Source organism: Ovis canadensis, chromosome 20, assembly GCF_042477335.2.
Source record: "Ovis canadensis isolate MfBH-ARS-UI-01 breed Bighorn chromosome 20, ARS-UI_OviCan_v2, whole genome shotgun sequence".
NCBI classification, from domain to species: Eukaryota; Metazoa; Chordata; class Mammalia; order Artiodactyla; family Bovidae; genus Ovis; species Ovis canadensis.
This window is the reverse complement of record NC_091264.1, coordinates 44,263,423-44,286,463: the sequence shown is the minus strand read 5'-3', so window position 1 is coordinate 44,286,463 and position 23,041 is coordinate 44,263,423. Positions and strand designations below refer to the sequence as shown.

General features: G+C 37.6%; 2 protein-coding genes and 1 long non-coding RNA gene across 3 annotated transcripts in view; 1 reads left to right on the top strand and 2 right to left on the bottom strand.

Moving 5' to 3' along the window:
• The window catches only part of LOC138425664 (uncharacterized), a 67,980-nt gene that overhangs the window by 29,002 nt on the left and 15,937 nt on the right, over positions 1–23,041 (top strand). The gene's annotated exons all lie outside the window — the stretch shown is intronic.
• Positions 3,768–6,717, bottom strand: LOC138425882 (uridylate-specific endoribonuclease-like). Its single transcript, XM_069564278.1, is given in 2 exon segments — positions 3,768–4,955; positions 6,631–6,717. Coding segments are annotated over 2 exon segments (1,251 nt in total). The 3' UTR covers positions 3,768–3,791.
• On the bottom strand, positions 13,327–14,250 carry LOC138425206 (putative olfactory receptor 2W6). Its single transcript, XM_069562789.1, has one exon. It carries the CDS (start codon positions 14,248–14,250, stop codon positions 13,327–13,329), a length of 924 nt encoding a protein of 307 aa, XP_069418890.1.

Here is a 23,041-nt window from a genome sequence, read left to right as displayed (position 1 = left end):
AATTTGCCCATTTCTTCCAAGTTGTCCATTTTATTGTCATATAGTTGCTGATAGTAGTCTCTTATGATCCTTTGTGTTTTTGTGTTGTCTGTTGTGATTTCTCCATTTTCATTTCTAAATTTGTTGATTTGATTCTTCTCCCTTTTTTTCTTAATGAGTCTGGCTAATGGTTTGTGTATTTTATTTATCTTCTTGAAGAACCAGCTTTTGGTTTTGTTGATTTTCACTTTTTCCACTTATTTCTGGTCTGATTTTTGTGATTTCTTTCCTTCTACTAACTTTGGGGTTCTTCATTTCTTCTTTTTCTAGTTGCTTTATTAAAGTTAGGTTATTTATTTGATGTTTCTCTTGTTTCTTGAGGTAAGCTTGTATTGCTATGAACCTTCCTCTTAGCACTGCTTTTACTGAATCTCATAGGTTTCAGGTTGTAATGTTTTCATTTTCATTTGTTCCTATGCATATTTGATTTCCTTTTTGATTTCTTCTGAGATCTGTTGGTTATTCAGAAGCATGTTGTTTAGCCTCCATATGTTTGTATTTTAAATAGTTTTTTTTTTCCTGTAGTTGACATCTAATCTTACCGCATTGTGATCAGAAAAGATGCTTGACATGATTTCAGTTTTTTTTTAAATTTCCCAAGGCTAGATTTATGGCCCAGGATGTGATCTATCTTGGAGAATGTTCTGTGTGCACTTGAGAAAAAGGTGAAATTTATTGCTTTGAGGTGAAATGTCCTATAGATATCCATTAGGTCTAACTGGTCGGTTTTATCATTTAAAGTTTGTGTTTCCTTGCTAATTTTCTGTTTGGTTGATCTATTCATAGGTGTGAGTTGGGGTAGTAAAGTCTCCCACTATTATTGTGTTACTGTTATTTTCCCCTTTCATACTTGTTACATTTGCTTTACATGTGGGGTGCTCCTATGTTGGGTTCTTGTAAAAAGCCATTTTAAAGCCCCTTGACATCTGTATTCCTGAGTGTATATTAGTGGGTTAAGACTTGGGGTGCTAATGGTCTAAAAGAGGGTAAGAAATTTATCAGCTTTGTGCATGGAACCTTTCTTTGGTTGCAAGTACATGTAGATGACACTGCCATAAAAGAGGCTGACCACAGTGAGACGAGCACCACAGGTGTTGAGCATCACAAGTGTTAATCACCTTCTTCCACCCTCTGCCTGACTTGATCTTAGTCACAGCATGAGTGATGATTCCATCTGAGACAAGAATGAAAAATAGTGGCAAAACAAGGTAAATTACTCCAAGTGTGTAAATGGTAACATCCATTACTTTGGTGTACGCACAGGCTATCTTAAGAAAGACAGGCATCTCACAAAAGAAGTTATTGTGTGTGATCACAAAGCAGCAGTGAAAAGGCAAAAGTGCTCATAGTCAGGGGACCACACATGCCAGTCAACCATGATGCTGCTGCCATCTTCTTACAGAACTGAGGGTGCATGATACCTGGTAGTGCAGGGGTTGGCAGACTGTTGCATAACGATCATAGGCCATGACAACCAATAAAAGGTTTTCTGTTGCACCAAAGTCAAAGGCAAAGAAGAACTCTAGGATACAACCTGCATAAGTAATTAATTTGTTTGGCCCCCACAGATTTATCAACGTCTGGGGAACAATACTAGCTGTGTAAAGATATCTAAAAATGTGAGGTTACTGAGGAAGAAGTACATGGGTGTACAAAATTGGCTGTCCAGAAAAGTTAGCAGGATAATTGCTGTGTTGTTTAGCAGAGTCATGATATGGAAGAGCAAAATGGTCACAGAGATAATGGGGTCTAGTTGGGGTTGATCAGAAAAGCTCAGCAGAACGAAGTTACTACCTGAGCTGGCATTGGATATGTCCACTATTTTCACTTTTTGACATCTGAAGAGAGGGGTAATGAAGAAACCAGAAAGTGAGTGAGTGAGTGAAGTTGCTTAGTCGTGTACAATTCTTTGTGATCCCATAGACTGTAGCCTACCAGGCTCCTCTGTCCATGGAATTTTCCAGGCAAGAATACTGGAGCAGGTTGCCATTTCCTTCTTCAGGGGATCTTCTTGACCCAGGAATTGAACTCAGGTCTCCTGCATTGCAGGCAGATGCTTTACTGTCTGAGCCACCAGGGAAGCCCCAAAGGGGGAACAACAGATTATACAATTTTATTGTTCCTATAGATGACTCAATATTGTGGGAATAGTGTTTACCAACAAAAAGCTCACAAATTACAGGAAATGTCTTACTTGACCACTTTGTGTTCAGTTAACAAGCTGAGTAATGAACTGTGTTCCATCATTTGATTAGAGAAAATGATCTATCACCCTATTGCCAGAATTAGAAATGCCCACCTGTTTGTTTTGGGACTGTTCATTTTGTTTCAATCATCTGCAAACCAATAGTTTGAATAATTATTACTTGATAACATTTCAATGCCTGGCATAGCATTTCCTTATCTATTACCTTTTTTTAAATAGAAAATGTCTTGATCTACTAAGCTGTCATTTTTCCAAATAAATCTTGAAATCAATTTATTATAAGCCAGACAAAATATAGGAAGTTGTCTGAAATATCTGTATTTAAGTTTTTTAAAAAGTTCATATTTAAAATTTTCTTTTTGAAGAATACAGCATGTCTCAGTTTTTTAAAGTTCTCCTACTTTGGTAAAGATGAATAGAACTTTTTCATAAAAATATTCTACATATCTTAATTTTATCTTTATTGATGTATTTTATTTAATTGCTAACTTGATAGGAGAGCTGTAGATTTTAAATATTTATTTTGTATATTCTCTCTTTGCTGATACTATAGGGGCTTATAATCATTTTCATATGAATTTGTTTTATTTATTTATTTATTTTCAAGTTTTCTTAAATGACTTTAATTGGAGACACAAGACTCTAAAGCCTCACTCTGTGGGACAGCATTTGGTCCCCATTGCGGGTAGGAGAAATGCATGATTGAGGTTGAAATAGGGAGCCCCAGTCTCCCTGTCTTCCATTTTGGAGCTTATGCGAATTTTGGCTGCTGAATGAGACTTATAATTATGTTAGCGATACCAAACTATAGGTTCCTTTCTTCCTCTGGTGTAGAATCTTCCTATGAGGGAAACTCTTCTCAAAACTCTTTGGGATCAAAATTCGATTCTGTAACTGCACTTAATATATACAAATAGGAAGTTTCTTGATGCAGTTACCTAGCTGCAAAAAAAAAAAAAAAAAAAAAATCAGGCCTGAGGAATCTTCTCCCTCTCCAGCCTACTCACTGCATCAGCCCTTGGGTTACAACCCTCGGAAAGACCGAACACCTGCCCTTGATCTCCACGGCCTGATTTCTTTGAAGGCCCAGTACAGGGGTGATTACAGTTTGCAGCACTGTACACAGCCATTATGGTAATCTGGGATTTCTATCAACCGTTCTTCCTAAGAACAATTGAAAACATCTTCGCAGTAAAAATAGCATCAGGTTTGCCTTCTTACCAACCCCCAGAAGAGGAAGTGGAGCAAACCCTTTCACTTTGCATTGAAAGGAAATCTGAGGCCTGGAGAGCCTTCTTCATGGTTCCATCCCCCTTCAGGGCAAAGAGCTATGGAGGGTCCCAACCTTCTATTTCCAAAGTGCTGGAGGACAAAGATTTGACTGTTTTTCTAACTTGTATAGTTTCCTTCTTTCCCATAGGAATGTTTCTGGATTAGGGAATTCCTTCCAGTCTCCTCTAATCCCATACCCTCCAGTGTGGAGAAAATAGCATCTCAGTCCTACAAGACCTCTCACTGCCCTCATATGCCTTTCTGGCTTGAAACTCTAATGGATGGAGGACACCACATAGGCTGTTGCGATGTACTTCTTGCCATTTCCATAGGTTGACTTGTTCCAAGTATAGGTCTGGATGGCCAAGGGATGTCCACCCAGGCTCAATTGGCACACTTTGCCTGGCCTGGCAATGAAGCACAGAGAGTAGAGCGCCATCTCAAACTCAGGGCTGCTGCCAATGAAAGCTGAGCCCACTTCCTTGTAGTACCCATCCCAGTTGAACTGCATGGCCAGCACGTCGGGGTAAGAATCCCAAGGCCCATCATAGATGTGACTGTAATAGTCCACCAGGCCCTCCTTCTTTTGCATGTAGAAACGGATCCAGTTATGGAAGCCAGTGACCTTGCCTTTTTTGACTTCACCTGAGAAGACGTGCTCAAAGCCACTTCAGTCCCTCTCTTCTTTGCTTCTGGAATACAGCCCAAACCACATGTTTCTTAGGTCACTGACGAACTCCTGTTCCGAGCTGAAGCGGTTCTGCTGGTGGAGGAAGCCATAGAGTTCCTTCATGACATCTGTCTTCATGATCTCTCTGAGGAAGGTGTCCTGCTCAGCCAGCTCCTGGGCTGTGAAGTGCTCCCCGCGGCCCGTGGCCCGCTGGTAGTTGTTGAGGAGGTTGATGAAGGCGGTGTAGGTCGGCTTAGAGAAGAGCTTCTTATTGACATATGTGAAGAGCGGCTCTGGGCAGTGGTCTACTTGGTCTCTGGTCTCTGAGGGCAAGATGCAGTTTTGGCTGTTGAGAACGATGTCTTCCTTCCGGGCTTTGTTGGTGTCTGCCCTGTAGATCTTCTCAGAGACACTCTGCAGTTCTTCCTTGTTTATGGCATCGCTGCTGTGGGAGCAGCCCTCATGGCCACACAGGCTCTCAAAATCCTCGCAGCAGTTTCCAAACTCTGGGCAGTGGGCATTACAGTGGCATGGGTGGTGCTTGTCGAAGGCCTCCAGGCAGCGGCCCTGGCAGGAGTTGGGTGCCAAGTACAAGCTGCTAGCAGGGGCGCCCTCCGTCTCCTCTTCCAGCTCCAGGAATGGCTCTGGTTCTATGGGATTCTCTTCAGCTATAATAACTCCCAGGGTCAAGGGTGAACTTTTCCCAGGCCTCAGGGAATAAGAACTGTTTCCTGAGTTACCAACTTCCCTTCTTTCTTCACAGTTGCACTTGGCAATCAATTTGTTATATTTAAAAGGAGTGAATTGTTATTTTAAAATAATGATTGTTTTGTTTCTTCTTGTTTTGGAGGGTGTATGCATACATCTCTCAGCTGTTAACAGACAAGAAAGTCTTGTGGATATTTGTTCTTAAACACTTTAGTTCAGGTTCTCATTTTTATAGATGTAGAAAGCAAGGTATAATAAATTAAGAAAAGAATTAATAGTGTGTAATGAGAGAAGTGGGCTGTACAAGGGTTCTGACCTTAGAAAAGCCAATTTGGTCACCTTCAGCTTTCAGGTTATTTTGGTAGATAATCAGTCCCTGAAAAACTTGAGATGACTATAGGGTTAGCATTTTCCCTACAACCATTGTCCAGGTTGTAATGAAAGTGACACCAAATCGTACCACTCATATGGAGGTTTATTAAGCAGACATTAGCAGGTAGGCATATATTCTACCTGCTAGAATAAGACAACTGTGCCATACATTCTATAGGCTCATGAAGTCCCAGTTCACTGCCATTTCAGATGCTCCACTACTACCTTGCATAAAAGGTTTATTGAAGACGTGACAGCAGAGGCAGAATTTTGGTTACTTTCAGGTCAAAAAAAAAAAAAAAAGGCAAGATGTAAGTCCATTTAGGAAACAAATCTTGGGCATTGTCACTAAAATTCTGGTTCCATACCTTTTTGATTCTTATGCCTCTCACGCCAGAATGAGGAGTGTTTCTATATATGTTAGGCCACGTATGTTTGATAACTACTTTTCACTGATAATCCACTTGAACATTAATTGTTATGCAAATTAGCAAGACATCAGGTGTTGATCAAGAAATGCTCAGTGGGAAATTTTGTGTTAGCTGCCTTGGAAAGCAGCCTTTCTGATTAAAAAAGCCACCTAATGTGGTAAATGCGGTGGTGGTGGGGGCACAATAAGACAATTTTTGAATGGAATGAATTCTTGGTTTCCATCATATGCTTTTTCAGGGTTGCCTTTCTGTGTCTATAACTGTTCCTTTCTTTTTGCTTTTGCTGACTCCTTTTGGTTTCCCTGTTCTAAGTTGTGGCTGAGTGTCATGTTCTATTCTTCAGACAAGGGGGCCTTAATTGTCTGTATCTTCTCCTGACCCTCACTCTAATCCTGTTAAACTAAATGATGCTCTGCTATCATCTCTATGTCAGCAGTATGTTTACATAAACCACACCCATGGTATTTCTGTATTCATGGGGTCATTTCAAGGCAGATGGTGGAATGGGAAAAATAAATACCTATGTTTATACCACTCTCTTGAAAGTCGTCTTCCTTTTTCTTTCTCAAGAAGACATGCAAATCATGTTAATGCTATTTTAAAAATATATCCGGAATACATTTCTCACTGTCTCCATTTAGGTCATGTCACACTGGTCTCCCTACAGGATAGATGCTAGACATACTACAGAGCAGTCAATCAGATTATTTGAACATGCAAGTCAGGTGCTGTCAAAATTTTCCAGTGGTTTCCCATCACTCCCCACTTTTATAAAACATTTTTGTCATATTTACTTTGCCTCTCTCTGAACCATTTGGAAATGTGTTGAAGATATCATGATACTTATCTGTAAATACTCCAGAATGCTTTCCTGACAATAGTGGCATTCTTTCCCATAGTCACAATACCATTATCATACTCAAGAAAATTACTGATTCAATAATACATCTAACATCCAGCCCACATTCAAATTTCCCCATTATCCTCCAACGTCTTATAGCTGTTTTTTCCGGCACCATCGATCAGAATTCAGTTAAGGTACACACATTGCAGTAGTTGTGTTTCTTTAGTCTAATTTAGACTATGTGGAAATGGCAAACCCCTCCAGTATTCATCCCTGGGAAATCCCATGGACAGAGGAGCCCGGTAGGCTACAGTCCATGGGGTCACAGAGTCGGACACGACTTAGTGACTGAACAACAACAACAATACTGTCTAATGCAACGCTGTCTAATAGAGTAGACTCTAGTCACATGTAGTGAAAGTGAAAAAGCACTGGAGAAGGGAATGGCAACCCACTCTAGTGTTCTTGCCTGGAGAATCCCAGGGATGGGGGAGCCTGGTAGGCTGCCATCTATGGGGTCGCACAGAGTTGGACATGACTGAAGTGACTTAGCAGCAGCAGCAGCAGTCACATGTAACTACTGAGCTGAATGCTGTTACTGTGATTGAGATGTGCTGTGAGTTAAAATGCACACGAGTTTTTATTTTGTACAGAAAAAGTAAGATATCTCAGTTTTTATATTGATCACATGTTGAAATAATATTTTAGATATATCAATTAATTAAACGATTAAAATCTCAGCTATTCATTTTAACCTTTTTAAAAATGACTGCAAGAAAACTTAAAATACTTATGTGACTTGCATTTATTGCTTATGTGGTAGTTTTTTTGATATGTGGAATCAGAACAAATCACTAACATTTTCTTTCAAAGCATTGTTTAAAGAGAGTTGAGGCAATTTGTTTTATAAGAAACGGGTCCCCAACCTCCAAGATCTAATGCCTGATGATCTGAGGTGGAGCTGATGTAATAATAATAGAAATAAAGTTCAGAATAAATGTAATGCACTTGCATCATTGCAATCCCCCCCCCACCCCCCCGACCCTGGGCCACCCTCCTTCCCATCCCCCAGTCCATGGAAAAATCGTGTCTTTTATGAAACCTATCCCTGGGGCCAAAAAAGGTTGGGAACAACTGTTATAGAATCATCCTACCTTCTGAATGATCCCTTTCAGAAGAAGCTTTATAGTATGTGGAGAAGGCAATGGCAACCCACTGCAGTACTCTCGCCTGGAAAATCCCATGGACGGAGGAGCCTGGTAGGCTGCAGTCCATGGGGTCACGAAGAGTCGGACACTTACTGAGCGACTTCACTTTCACTTTTCTCTTTCATGCATTGGAGAAGGAAATGGCAACCCACTCCAGTGTTCTTGCCTGGAGAATCCCAGGGACGGCGGAGCCTGGTGGGCTGCTGTCTATGGGGTCGCAGAATCGGACACGACTGAAGTGACTTAGCAGCAGCAGCAGCAACTGTCCCTGTAGAAAGAATCTCCTACAGTTCTATCACTTGCTTTACACGGACTTTCTTGCTGTTTGGCAAACACATGAGACATATCTTTTGCAATTCCTGGGAATTCTCTTTTCTATATTTTTTTGCGAGACCGACTCCCTTACTTCATTTAGGTCTCTGCTCACATATCACATACTCAGAACTTCCTGACCATCTTTTTTAAATAGCACTTTTCATGATTGTTACCCTTACCCTGCTTTGCCTTTCTTTTTAAAATTTCACCTTTATTGAAGTATAAAATTGTAGGATATTTAAAGTGTGCATTGTGGTTTGATATGTGTATGCATTATGAAAGGATATCACCGTCTTCCCCACCCATCTAGTTAATTAATACACCATCACCTCACATATTTATTCTTCTTTTAGGGGGAATGAGAACATTTAAGTTCTACTCTCTTAATAAGTTTCAACTATAAAATACAATGTTATCGACTACAGTCGCCAGGTTTTTAGATCTTCAGACCTTATTTTTCTTATAGTTGAAGTTTGTAACCATTTCCCTCCCCTCTGTTTGGTCACACCATATGGCTTGTGGGATCTTATTTCCAAAACCAGGGATTGAACTCAGGTCTATGACAGTGAAAGCGTCAAACCTAACCACTGGACTGGCAAAGAATTCCCCTTATAACCTTTTATAAGTCTATTTCTCCATTCCCTAGCCCCTGTCGACCATTTTTTTAAACTCATTTTTCTTTTTAATTCCACATATAAGTGATATCATGAAGTATTTTTCTCTGGCACATTTCACTGAAGGTCCATCCATATTCTCACAAATAGTAGGATGTCATTCTTTCCCATGGCTGAGTAATATTCCATTATATATTCTACATCATATATACCATATCTTCTTTATCTATTCATCTGTCGATTGGCACTTAGGTTGTTTCCATATTGTGGCTATTGTGAATAACACTGCAATGAAAATGGGAGTGCAGATATCATTTTGAGTTCTGTTTCCATTCCTTTGGATATATACCCAGAAGTGGGATTGCTGGGTCATATGGTACTTCTATTTTTAATGTTTGAGGAACTCTTATACTTTTAAAAATAATGGTTTATACCAGTTTACATTGCTACTAGTAGTGTACAGGGTTCCTTTTTTTCTATATCCTTACCATCACATGTTATTTGTGGTGGCTTTTTAATAATAGCCATTCTGACAGGTATGAGGTGATATTTCATTGTGGTTTTAATTTGCATTCTCCTAATGACTAGTGATGTTGGGCATCTTTTCATGTACCTTTGGCCACTTCTATATATTCTTTGGAAAAATATCTATTCAGGTACTCAGTCTATTTTAAAATTGGATAATGGTTTTTTTTTTGCAATTGAGTGTATGAGTTCCTTATATATTTTATCTATTAACTTCTTAGTAGATATATATTTTACAGATTTTCTCCTATTTCATAGGTTGTCTTTGCATTTTTTTTTTTTGCTGTGCTTTTGGTGTCATATCCAAAAAACCATTCATTTCACCCGATGTTTTCTTCTAGGAGTTTTATGGTCAGGTCTGAAATTTCAGTCTTCAATCCGTCTTTGAGTTAATGATTGTGAGAGGTGTAATACTTTGAATTGAGTATTGTGAGAGGTCTAGTTTCATTTGTTTGCGTGTGGCTATCCAGTTGTCCCAGCATCATTTATTGAGGAGACTGTCCTTTGGTCATTGCATGGTTTTGGCTCCTTTATTGTAAATGAATTATCTGTACATGTATGAGTTTATTTCTAGGCTTTCTGTTCTTGTTCCATTGATCAATGTGTCTGTTTTTAATTCCAATACCATACAGTTTTAATTACTATGGCTTTGTAGTATAGTTTAAAATCAGGAAGTGTTGTGCCTCCTAGTTTGTTCTTTCAAGATTGGTTTGGCTATTTAAGTTCATTATGGTTCCACACAAATGTTGGATTGTTTCTTCTATTTCTGTGAAAAATGCCCTTGGAATTTTGATAGGGATTGTATTGAATCTGTAGATTACCTTGGGTGGTAGTATGGGTATTTTAACAATATTAGTTCTTATGATCTATCCTTGAGCATATTCATGGGCGTTTGAGAAGAATATGTGTTCTGCTGTTCTTGGATGGAATGTTTTGTAAATATTAAGTCCATCTGGTTTAGTGTATACTTTAAGTCCAGTTTACCCACAGAGAGTTAAGGGTGAGGTTTGAGGTACTCCTACATATTTTTTTCTTTTTGCTAATGGATTCAGAAAAGAGTAAGTCCATCCCCATCAATTGCTTCTGATACTCTTCTCATATGAGATTCTTAATGGTTTATATAAAAGGAATAATATTCAAATAGAGCTCTTTACAATAGTTAATATTTATTGAGAACTTTAATTACAGACTATACTAATTACAGACTATACTAACACTGTATGAAATATTTTTCTTAATCTTCTGTGTGGCAATGAATAGAACTACTCAAAAGTGATCCTGAGATCTCTCTCTAGGTTGCCTAGGAAAGGAGCTAGCTGGAACTGGGATTTCCCCCTCTTCCTGGAGGGAAGCGGTGCACTCAAACTCAGTTTTCCATTGGACCAGTGCCTTACACTCCCTAACAGGATAGGCTCCAACTTTCCAGGTATCCATGGTCTTCAGGTGCCAGGCAGCTGGCCTTCCTCAAACAGTTGGCATCTAAACCCAGACTGCCTGGCAACCAAGTAGTCTTGATGTCTCACTAATAAGTAGAGTTCAAGTTTACCTTTTGAGAAGGTAGAGCAGTTGTGTCAGGAGTACAGCAGCTTGACCCTGGCACTGATTCACCTCTCCCTGAGATTATGAGAGAGTGGAAGTACTTTGCCTCTTGTTCCTGACTCTTGGTTTCCTGTGTTTCTCCAATAAATCTTGTTCTTTGGTTCTCACTGTGTGATGTTGCAGTATTTATCCTAATGCTTGTTGCACCACATTCTTGCAACAAATTTGTGAATTAGAGATTCTGGGGATATCGAGAGGACGTGGGTAGAGTTTGCCATCTTCTCGGGAAAGAGTGTGATTAATTATAAAAGTGTTTGTGTGTGTGTGTGTGTGTGTGTCTGTCTGTCTGGAGAGCTAGTTGTAGGTTGGAGGATTGGTTGATGAAGGAAAAATTGCCCAACCCTATGAAGATCGGGATCCCAAATGAAGAAGAGAGCAAAGTGATGCGGGCCTCAAGAATCTCATGCCCAAGCAAATTCTGCCAGAGTTAATGGGGTGCAGGTCTTCTGATGAAGATGGGTGAATTTCAAACTGGAAAATCTGGAAACAAAAATCTGACACTAAGGGAGACTGAAGGCCTGGTCAGTGGTACAGAATTGTTATGAAAAAGCAAAGGGGAGAGTCAGTTTTCTTATAAGAACCGCTGTGACCTTCTTAGCTCTTATTAGAATGTCAGTGCTTATATCTTGAAGGACCATTTTTCATAGCACCACCTTGTGGCAGTAAGCCGAAATGGCAGTAGTGAACTTAGATCCAGCCCTTTCCTGGTCGGGTATGCAAACTGATATAAACTCATTTTTGGAATTTCAGGTTTGGAGATCATTCTAGGGGAAAGGCAGCGCAAAATGGAGACAACGTTCTGTTAATATTGCAATTGGGGGCTGATGAGTAAATTGCAAAATAATGATGATAAATAAGAGCAATGGGCCATATTTAAGTTCATGAAATATTTCTTACCAGCAGGACAGCAAGGATGGAAACTTTTCTTTGATATTTTGGTTGGCGCACAAGAATTTAAAACCCATCATTTTCATGTGGCTACTGTGTATGTGCACTTAAAATATGAGATAAACATACGTTAAAGTTATGTTATTCTTTGATGTTACTTCCTTTGATGATACTACTGTATCTTAAAAAAATTATAAATTCTCTTGAAACCTCAACTCCAAAGAAAAAAATCTATATTTTTGCAGACTAGTGGTAATAATTAGTGTCTTCTTCAAGAAGTATCTGCTGTTTCTGACAAATGTCAAATAGCTAATATTCTTTCTCACAAAGGAATTGTTTTTCCTAACAAAGGTTTGCTTTTGTTTAACAGAACTGAAAGCACAGGTGAGAAATAGCCTAATGTCAGTTTTCCCCAAATATTTGATACTTCAGGCAGAGGGTGGATTCGTTTGCACTTGAAATGACATAGCAGTGGCACTATAGATGTGAAGACTCTTTCATTTACAGAGATGATTTCAGTCTCTGCAATGATCAACTTGTAGAGATGTTTAATTTATTCTCCAGCATAGAGACCACCAGACTTTGCATATATTTACCAGGAAAATAAAGTAAAAATGAGATTAAACATATGATTACTAAATTTTTGTTTTGTCAGGTAAGAGCATCAAAACCTTTCCCCCAAATTACCATCTACTACTGCGAGTTGGTGATGGACAGGGAAGCTTGATGAGCAGCAGTCCATGGGGTCACAAAGGGTCGGACATGACTGAGTGACTGAACTGAAGTGACCACTATAATTCAAGAAAAGAAAGAACATTATAAAGCGAAAGTGCAAGCAGATAGTGCTAAATAAGGAATAGCCTTTTTTATTGACTTCAGTATAAATGGTCAACTTGTAGTTGTTGTTTATTCGCTAAGTTGTATCTGACTGTTTGTGACCCCATGGACTGTAGCCCACCAGACTTTCAGTCCATGGGATTTCCAAGGCAAGAATATTGGAGTGGGTTGCCATTTCCTTCTCCACGGGATCTTCCCAACCCAGGGATCCAACTTGTGTCTCCTGGATTGGCAAGTGGATTCTTTACCACAGAGCCACCAGGGACACCCCAGCGTAGTAGCCCTCTGGTCTTTTAAAACTTGAGGCAGAAGGTGGAATGGGTGTTGGTGAGCTCTTAGTCTTCACCACAAAGTCTCCTCTGGCAAAATCAGGTGAATGAAAGAGTGTTATTTCTAACATAAGTGATATGTCTGGGAAGAAAAAAAAATCAGTACAATCTTATTTATCATAGGTGCTTATGAATAATACTTCCTCAATCTTTTGTACATTGCTATACTTACCACATTGCATAATTATTTATTTATCTATAGTCCCTGATTAGTCTTGAAGCTTTTAAATGTATAAATTATATTTTATTTATATATATTTATTTATCTGTCTCCTTATCATTTATCCCTACTTCCTATTTATTTACAGAGTCAGTACCTAGTACAATTCTTGGTACATGGTAAACACCCAAGAAGTGCTCTTTGAATAAAAGTATTGATTAATCTTCTGTTGGGAAAGGTCAATATTATTTCTTTAACTCTCTACACTCTGATTTTTTCCATTTAATTCATGACTTTGCTGACGATTTTTTAAATGCATAATATTCTCTTTATTGCAGTTTTTACATCTTTGTTTCTTAAAGTGTATATCAGAGGGTTAAGGCTGGGTGTGACAATGGTGTAAAAGAGAGTAAGGAACTTCCCCTCATCTTGCGAGGCACTAGTATGTGGCTTCATGTACATATAAATGATTGTTCCATAAAACAGAGATACTACTGTGAGGTGGGAACCACATGTATGAAGGATCTTTCGCCACCTTGCTGCTGACTTGATTCTCATGACAGCTTGGGTGATGACTCCATATGAGATGAGAATTAGTGACAGAGGTACCAGAAGAAATACCACCCCAAGAGCAAAGACAACAGCTTCAATTACTTTTGAATAGACACAAGCCATCCTGATCAATGCTGGCATCTCACAGATAAAGTTATCCACCTCCCGGTGCCCACATCTTGGCAACTTCAAAGTCAAAGGGCAAAGAATTAAGGCACTGCCAAGACCACCTAACCAGGCAATCAGCACCATCTTCTGGCAAAGCTCCGGGTGCATTATTACTGTGTAGTGAAGAGGTTGACAGACAGCAGCATAGCGGTCATAAGCCATTACAGCCAAGAGAAGGCATTCTGTGGCTCCCAAGTCAAGGGCAAAGAAGAATTGGAGCACACAGCCTCCATATGTAATAGACTTTTTTGGACCCCATAGATTTACCAGCATCTGGGGGATAATGCTAGTTGTGTAACAGAGGTCCACAAAAGACAAATTGGATAAGAAGAAATACATGGGCGTATGGAGCTGGGTGTCTAGGTAAGATACAAGAATGATAGTTGTGTTTCCTACCAGGGTTATAATATAGAAGATGCAGACAATCACAGAGATGATGTGTTCCAATTGGGGCCGATCAGAAAAGCCCAGAAAGATGAAGTCTGTTCTGGAACTTCCATTGCTGGTTCCCATTGCTCCTTTTGAAAAACTAGGAAGCTATACCATGATAAGAAAACATAGTGTCAGCCTTAGGTAGAACTAAAAACCTCTGAAGTTTGTCATGAATATCCAAAGGTCACTTATTTGCATGCTTTTTCCCATTTTGGAACACCTCTTATCATACTTGCTGTGTTTGTTTCCCCAAATCTCTACATATTTAATCATATCAAGTATAGTTTTATTTTATTTTTAATTTTTGCCATGCCACGTGGCTCCCAGGATCTTAGTTCCTTAACCAAGGATAGAGCCTGGGACCCCAACAGTTAAAATGTGGATCCTAACCACTGGGCCACCAGAGAATTCCCCAGAATGCTTCTAAAAATAAATTTTGACCACTGAATCACACAAATATTTTTCTTACAAAGCTGTTGAGCTTAAGGTAAAAGTTAAATGACATTCTCCTGGGGTAAGCTCTACCATTTGATGACAATCGCTTTCCATATTCACTTCCAAATGTCTATATCTCAACCTTTATAATCATAATAATAATCATCACAACCAGCATCCTCCTCCACTTTTTCCTGCTTTTCAACATTACACTGTTGTTATTGTATTAATTTTGATGTTCTTTACTATCCTGCCCTTTTTTTGTGCAATGTGCTTTTGGTGCCAGGAAAAATATCCTTTTTATTAACCTTTATTTACGTGTAGAGATGCTATAGATTTCTTTGAACACCTTTATGAATGTTATTACACCATCTCAGCAGTCTTATTGATTTGTTGCAGAGTTAAAAGTTGAACTAATTCCAGAAGGCTTTGGTCCCCACATACACATGGTAGCAATCTGCATTAGCTCCTATTTACCTGTCCCTTCAGCAAAATTAACAAGGCAGTTAATTGAAACAAGAAGTTTATTAAACAATGAAGGAGTTGTTTTTCCCCATGGAATTTACTAATTACATGAGTTTATCCTCTTGGTTGCTTTGGAACTCTATAGGTAAAACTATCACCTAATTTCAACTCTAAAAGAATACAGATAAGGGGTACAATAATATCAGTCTTACTTTGTCTGGATGCGGTAGCATATTATTAAACAGATGGAATGTCTAATTACTGAGTTAATTTATGAATTTTTTAATGTATATAATCTGTAACCGTGAACTTCAGACCTAAGTGTATACTTTGCATTTATAGTGTCTTTGGGTCAAGGAATAATAACCTATTTGTTACAGTTATAGTAAGATAAGGTAAAGATAAATTACCTACAGTATATCATTTTTATAAGCATTTTAATTAGAACATTATATATTATAATCATGATGAAAGAACTGTTATTATTAAGTAGTATGAAATAGAGGTGTAGTTTTTCTCAATATAAAATGGAGATTTAATTTGAGTGTCCAGTTTCTATGCAGTAGATGTCAGACTAAGTTAAGCAGATTGCTTAAGAACACAAGTTCTTGACTCAGAGTGCTTGGGATCAAATTCCAGCTTCACCACTCGGAAGCAATGTATTCTTGGGCAATTTATTTAACCAGTCTGTCTACTAGGTTCTCTATGTGTTATGTGAAGGAATATTGTGAAGGTTAATATTTGTGAAGACACTTGGAAGTGAATCCTTCTGTGGAAGGCTTTCCAATGAAAGGCAGAAAGCCTTCGTTCACATTTAATTCTAAAAATGAAAAGCTATATTCACCTACCCCCAAATCACTGTTACTCTATTTATCCTTATTTCCTTTGTTTTTCGTGGTGGTGATTCACCATGTGGTCTACAACTAAACTGGAATGCTTAAATATTTTTTGACATGATTTTTTAGGTGCACAATCATACTTATGTACACAAAATTACTTTCAAATACAGTGTAAAGACTTGGTTTTCGAAATGACTTGATTACAGAATGCACTTGACTCTTTTTGACCACTTCAGGTTGGGATAGTGTTGGGAATTAAAAGGCCAGAGAATTTTAGAGTTGAAATGAACCTCGGGCACCATGAATTCAGCCTTCTATCCTGCACAGGAAAGCCTTCCACAAGAAGATTCACTTCCACTCCTATTTTCATAAATTCAATAACAGGAAAGTCATTTGCACACGAAGCAGCCTCTTTCCTTTAATCAGTGTCTCTTACTTACTTATGTAGAACTCAAAGATGCCTCTGTAACATCCAGGCACCGGCTCTTTTTCTTTTTTTCTGGAAATAAATACAGAATAAGCCAACTTCACATGGCTTTATAAAGGTAGTTTTATTATCAAATAAAACATATATACAGAAAGGAAAATAAAAGCTTGGTGAGATAAGGTGAATATTTTTGTAACTGACACCCAGGTCAAGAAACAGAATGCTGCCAGCCACCCTGGGAGCTTCTCTTTGTGCCTAATTCCAGTCATAACCCTTCTCTGTCCTTGAAAGTATCCACTATCCTGATGTTTATAGTAACCACCTCTTTGTATTTTACTAGTGTAATTACTCAAATGTGCATCTGTAGACACTGTTGTTTAATTGGGTTCATTAAGAATTTTTATATGTCTTTTGAGTGAGTGAAGTCTACTCAGTTGTGTCCGACTGTTTGCGACTCCATGGACTGTAGCCCACCAGGCTCCTGCGTCCATGGGATTCTCCAGGCAAGAATACTGGAGTGGGTTGTCACTTCCTTCTCCAGGGGATCTTCCCAGCCCAGGGATCCAACCCACGTCTCCTGCATTGCAGGCAGTCGCTTTAACCTCTGAGCCTCCAGGGAAGCTTAGTCTCTTTTAATATTAGAATCTATTGTTAAATATACACTTATATTTATATTCCCAGACCAAGTGCATAGGTCACTGAATGATCTTTAATTACTATGTTCTTCTGGTTGCAGTCCATTGGATGCACCATGGTTTATCAAATGCCTCAGAATAGTGAGTTTAAAAGTAAACACAGTGTACTAGGTGTGCTACACTGTTGAAGAGAATAGTGACAGTCTATGATTTACACGTGCTTTCTAAAATGTAGCCAGTTTTAGCAGGTGGAAAACATTACAGTCTTAATTTAAGCTTTGGATTATATAAGGCCCCTTGTTAGAAGTGCTGTCAAGACAGGAGTTATACTTTATGTAATTTAATCTTGTGAACCCAAGTATAAGACTTTATTTTATGCTTTTTAATATTTTGGTTTAAGCCTTGAAGTTTCAAAATTTAGATATCATTTTAAATTTAAAAGTTCGAGATGTAGAACATGAGTTGAAGAAATAGATGTTAAAAAGAGGCATGCTATATTTTAATTAAAACTCACTTTCATTATTCATAGTATGAACTTCAGTTTCTAATAATGTAGCATAACTTTACATTTTACTTTCTTCAGTGAAATCTAAGACAAATGAACCAGACATATTTAAACATAACTTGAGTGTACACAATGATATGGAGATAAAGCTAGATACATAAAATTTCATAGTTGTCTAAAATTTTATATAAAAAAGATATTAAATGGGTCTTTTATAACTGTAAAGTAAGAAGATACATTGCTGTAACTATACAAAGCCAAAGCAGACAAATACAAGATAAAAGTAGTTAAGACCCCCAACTCAGTCAGACCATCAGTGATGGTATTAGAACACCCTTCAGCTACTTTCTCACTGTGTGGAATGAAGCAAACTAATTATCTTCTTTAAGCCAGAGTTTCCTCATCTGTAAAATATTCTAGAGCACCTACTTCATAGAATGGTTTGTGAGGATAATTAAATGTTATATTACATATAAACTGTTTAGTAAGATGCTCAGCATAGAGAGCATTTACTAAGTTAAAATATTCACTAACTGCTCGTGTTGAAATTGAATATAATCTTCATTCCTGAGAGGGAATTAGTGTATTAGGGTTTATTTTTATCTCACATATCTGTCACATATTTGCTTTCCTGTTAGACTGAGATCTAACATTTTGCTGCCTAGGATCTGTTTTCTACTCCATGTCTTCTGTTGGAGATAGCAGCGAATACTTACCGGAAGAAAAACATATTAGAACGTAATTATACTTTCATGAGGGTAGAATTCACAGTTGTCATGCCCTTAAGTAGTCCAGATGTACTCCTGTGCACACTATGATGATCCTTCATTTTATTGATAATCCAGAAAAATTGTTTGGCAAGTCACTGAGTCTATGAAATATTGCAATAGCTGCCAGTTTCTTATACTATTAATAACATGACAATCACATTCGTGTTTAAATACAACAGCTGAACTGAGATTAAATAGAGGTTTCCATCTAATGTGGATGTTGAAGAAAAACTGGATGCAGGACTGGTAGAAGAGCTGAAGAATTAGGTTTTGTTAAATGTATTTTTGATAGTATATTTGTAGTCTTTTAGTGTATACTTTTGTTAAATGCATTTGTAGATAGGTTTTTGCCTAATTAAACAAAGAGAGTGCTATGTTGGTCTGCGTATACTACAAGAATTGTAATGATGTAGCAGGGACATATTTGTGTGCAATTTTAAAGGCTACTATGTGGATGTGATTTAGACCTTGGGGACTGGTGCCCCACAGAGGTGATTAACAAATCTTTGACTATGGTCAGAATCTTATGTAAACAACAATTTTATGAAAAGTTCCCTTAAGACTTTGGGGTCTATCCATTTTCGATTTAGATTTCTTCCATGGAAATTAATTTCAGAGGTAAATATATATATTGTGCTTATGTTTCTATGGAATATTATACATATAATGAAAACCATATTTATTAAAATAACACATTTAATTGAAATTTGGTTTATTCAAGAGGTAAGATATCAAGTTGGAGAAATACAGGCAATTATCTAGATATTGTGTCCATAGGAAATAAAATATTTGATTAAAAAACCATGGAATAATTAAAATTCTAGGTTCATGAGCCATAGAATCATTGTTTCATTTTCAATGAATTAAAGAAAATACCATGAACACATGTCAGCCTGCCCTTCTGTTCAAGAGCTGAAAATTTACTAATAGCTTAGAACTGGCTATGTGGCTTCACACTGTCCAATCTGTCTTCCTGCCTGACTCCCGGGGGAATCATGGTCTTGAATTCTGTGTTCATCACGTACTTACATTAGTATATAATTTATACTTTGACACACTCCTCTACATATGTGTGGAATGTCTAAATAGCCTGTATTTTTTCTATGTGTAACTTTGCAGAATTTGTCTATTGGTTCTTAGAGCTTTTTAAATTAGGTCTTTAGGATTTTCTATATCAAAGATCATGTCATCTGCAGAGACAGTTTTACTTCTCACTTTCTGATTTGGATGCTTTTCATTTCTTTTCCTTTTCTAGGACTTCCCAACTATATTGATAGATGTGGCAAGAGTAGTGATCATTGTCTTGCCCTTGATATTAGAGGAAAAGCTTACAACCTTGTACTATTGAGTATGATGTTTGCTCTGGTCTTGTCATATATTATTTGATGTCTTTACTAGTAACTGGTCTGTTAGATTTTTCTACCAATATTTCTTTCTAATTCAATCTTGATAGGTTGTATGTTTTTTAGAAATTAACCGTTTCTTCTAAGCAGTCCAATTATTGGTATAGTCTTTTTTGATTCTATTTTGTGTGGTGGCAGTTGTAATGTCTTTTTCACACTTTTATTTATTTTTGTCCTCTCTCTTTTTTTGCTGATGGAGCCTGCAATGCATTTAGTAGGAACTGCCTCTTTTTGTTGCCCTCCAAGAGTCCTAGCTGCTGCTCTTGTAGGCTCTTCCTTCCTCACAGTCACCTCTCCCGGCGAGTCTTGCAGCACATCTCAGCATACTGAATACGGTGAGAAAGAAGTTGGTTTGCTTGTCAGTGTCTTTGTTGCACAGCTAGGGAAGCCGGTTGCTCACTCAGGTACTCTCACATTCTCCCAGTGGAGAAATCACAGGCTAAGGAAGTCTCCTTTGGCACTGAGCTGTGACACCTTGGAGGAGAGGTGTTAGGTAGTAATGTAAAACTGTTCTTCTTAACCTCATCAGTATGTCCATCTTGTATTTGTCTCTGCTCCAGTGATGTGCTGGTACTTCTTATTAGACTCTCAAGAGTTTCACAAAGGCAGTGTTGTCTGTTGGTGATTGCACAGATTATCCTGAATACACAGGAACCTTAGACTATGGCTTGCTTTTCTAATTCCTTAGTGGTGTCTTTGGAAGAGACAAAGCTTTAATTTTAAAAAGTTCAACACATGAATTTTTCTTTTATGATTAGTCTTTACCTACTCTAAGCTTATGAAGATATTTCTCTATATTTTATTGTAGAAGCTTTATAATTTTAGCTTTTATTTTTAGTCAGGGATTCATTTCAAGTTAAAGTTTTCTGTATGGTGTGAGGTAGAAGTTGAACTTCAGTATTTTCCATAGAATATCCAGTAATTTCAACATCATTCATTGAAAGATTCTCTTTTTCTTATTAAATTTTGACACCTTTGCAAAAAGTCAGTTGACCCTATACATCAATTTCTGAGCTCTCTATTGACCTATTTGTTTATGCTTAGGCCAATACTGCACTGTCCTGATTGGTGCAGTTTTATAGTAAATCTAGGAATCAGATGATGTCATTCCTCCAGTTTTGTTCTTCTAAGAAGATTTGGGGATAGTGTAGGTTTTTGCATTTGCATGTCAGTTTTACAATCAGCTGGTGAATTTCTTAAACAAAATTGGTTGACATATTGATTTCCTATTGCTGCTGTTCCAAACTACCAAAAACTTAGTGGCTTCAAATAACATGATTTATTATCTTACATTTTTGGAGATTGGAAGTCCAAAATGGATATCTCTGAGAAAATCACAAGGTGTTGGTAGGGTTGCATTATTTTCTGGAGGCTCTAGGAAGAATTCATTTTCTTGCACTTTCCAGTTTTTAGGGGCTGCCATGGTCACTGGCATATGGATTCCTCCCCTCTTCAAGCCAGGAAAGGCCAGTCTAGCCTTTCACAGATTGATCACTCTGACATTGACTCTTCTGCATCCTTTTTCCTTCATTTAAGGGTGCTTCTGGTTGTATTGTGTCCATCCACATAATTCAGAACACTCTCCCTACTTTAAGGTTTCTGGTTAGCAGCCTTAATTCCACCTGAAACTTTAACTCTTTCTTACTGCATCACATAATATATTCACAAGTTCAAAGGGATAGAATGAGGACCTCTTTGGGGGAGCCATTATTCTGCCTACTTAGTTGGAGATGTTTTGAATCTGGAGATCAGTTTGGGGAAAATTGACATTATAACAATATTATGTCTTCCAATCGATGAACATGGTCTAGCTCCATATTTATTTAGGCCTTCTTTGAGTTCTCTTAGTGATGTTTAGTAGTTTTCAAAGTAGAAGTCTTGTACATCATTCATTTAATTTTATTCTATTTAAATGCTATTGTAACTGGTATTATTTTACACTTTCAATTTTCAATTGTTTATTGCTCATATAGAAATCCAATTCGGTTTAAATTTTCACCTTTCATCGAGCCACCATTCAACTTGACTTGTTAATTCTTGTTACAGTCTCTCTTACAGTTTTAAATTGGATTTGTATTTATCTTGTTCCTGAATTCAGGAGGAAAATACTCATTATTTCATTATTAAACATAGTGTTAGTTCAAGCTTTTTTTTGTGACTAGTCTTTAGTAAATTAATTAAGCACACTGCAACAGAGAATCTGGCTGACACTGCCATCCAATCTTCATCTTGACAACCATTAATCTATAGATGAAATACTTGCATCTTTACATCTTCACTTTCTAGAAAAGAACACTGTAGAAAATGGTCTCTACCTGCCTCTTCCTTTAGATTCTTACATGAATATATGTAATTGTTCTTACTTTCTAGCCCTTATAGTACAAAAAAACCAGACAGAGTGCTGCTAAAGTGGGTTCTGAGTATCAATCAATAATATATTTCACACACTGTTAACAATTCTTTCTTTAGTCTGTTGGTTCTAGGTTATTTGACATTTTCATTGATCTTTTTCTTGGCTGCATTAATTGTGAAAAAATTAAGATATTACATCAATTGTCTACTATCTGAGCTGTTTCATATCAGAAAAACTTATGTTTCTTTCACATATAAAAGACAATTTGTTTGGATACAGAATTATTTGCTAGAGAATTTTTCCACTGCAAACTTTCAATGGCCATTTCAAGGACCATACTTAACATGTCTTTTTTACTTCCAACATCTTTGCTTCCATCAAAGTTACTATATCTGCTTCTTTCTTTTCATCTTCAATTTTGTCACTACACTACAAAATGTTAACCCTAGCAAAAACTAGAGTACATGAAGTGATGGACTGACTCAAATTTCTGAACAACCTATTCTAGATTTTCTAATTTTGTAGGGCACTTGTTTTCAGTCTTGGCTGAGCACTAGCCTTTTGGCAAATATAATTCATTGCTCTGGGAGGTGGCATAGCCATGTGGCTTATACAATCCTATAGATGATTCCATTATATATCATCTTTTATTTTAAAAATTATTTTATTTATTATAATCAGAGGCTAATTACTTTACAATATTGTGGTTGTTTTTGCCATACATTGACATGAATTAGCCATGGGTGTACATGTATTCCCGCTCCCTAACCACACTCCCACCTCCCTCCTCATTCCATCCTTCAGGGTTATCCCAGTGCACCAGCTTTGAGTGCCCTGTTTCATGCATTGAACTTGGACTGGTCATCTATTTTACATATGGTAATATACATGTTTCAATGCTATTTTCTCAAATTACCCCACCCTCGCCCTCTCCCACAGAGTCCAGAATCTGTTCTTATATCTGTGTCTCTTTTGCTGTCTCACATATAGGGTGGTTGTTACAATCTTTCTAAATTCCATATATGTGCATTAATATACTG

Excerpts from the sequence above, each read along its gene's own strand:
- LOC138425206 (XM_069562789.1), bottom strand. The coding sequence starts at position 14,250 with ATGGGAACCAGCAATGGAAGTTCCAGAACAGACTTCATCTTTCTGGGC.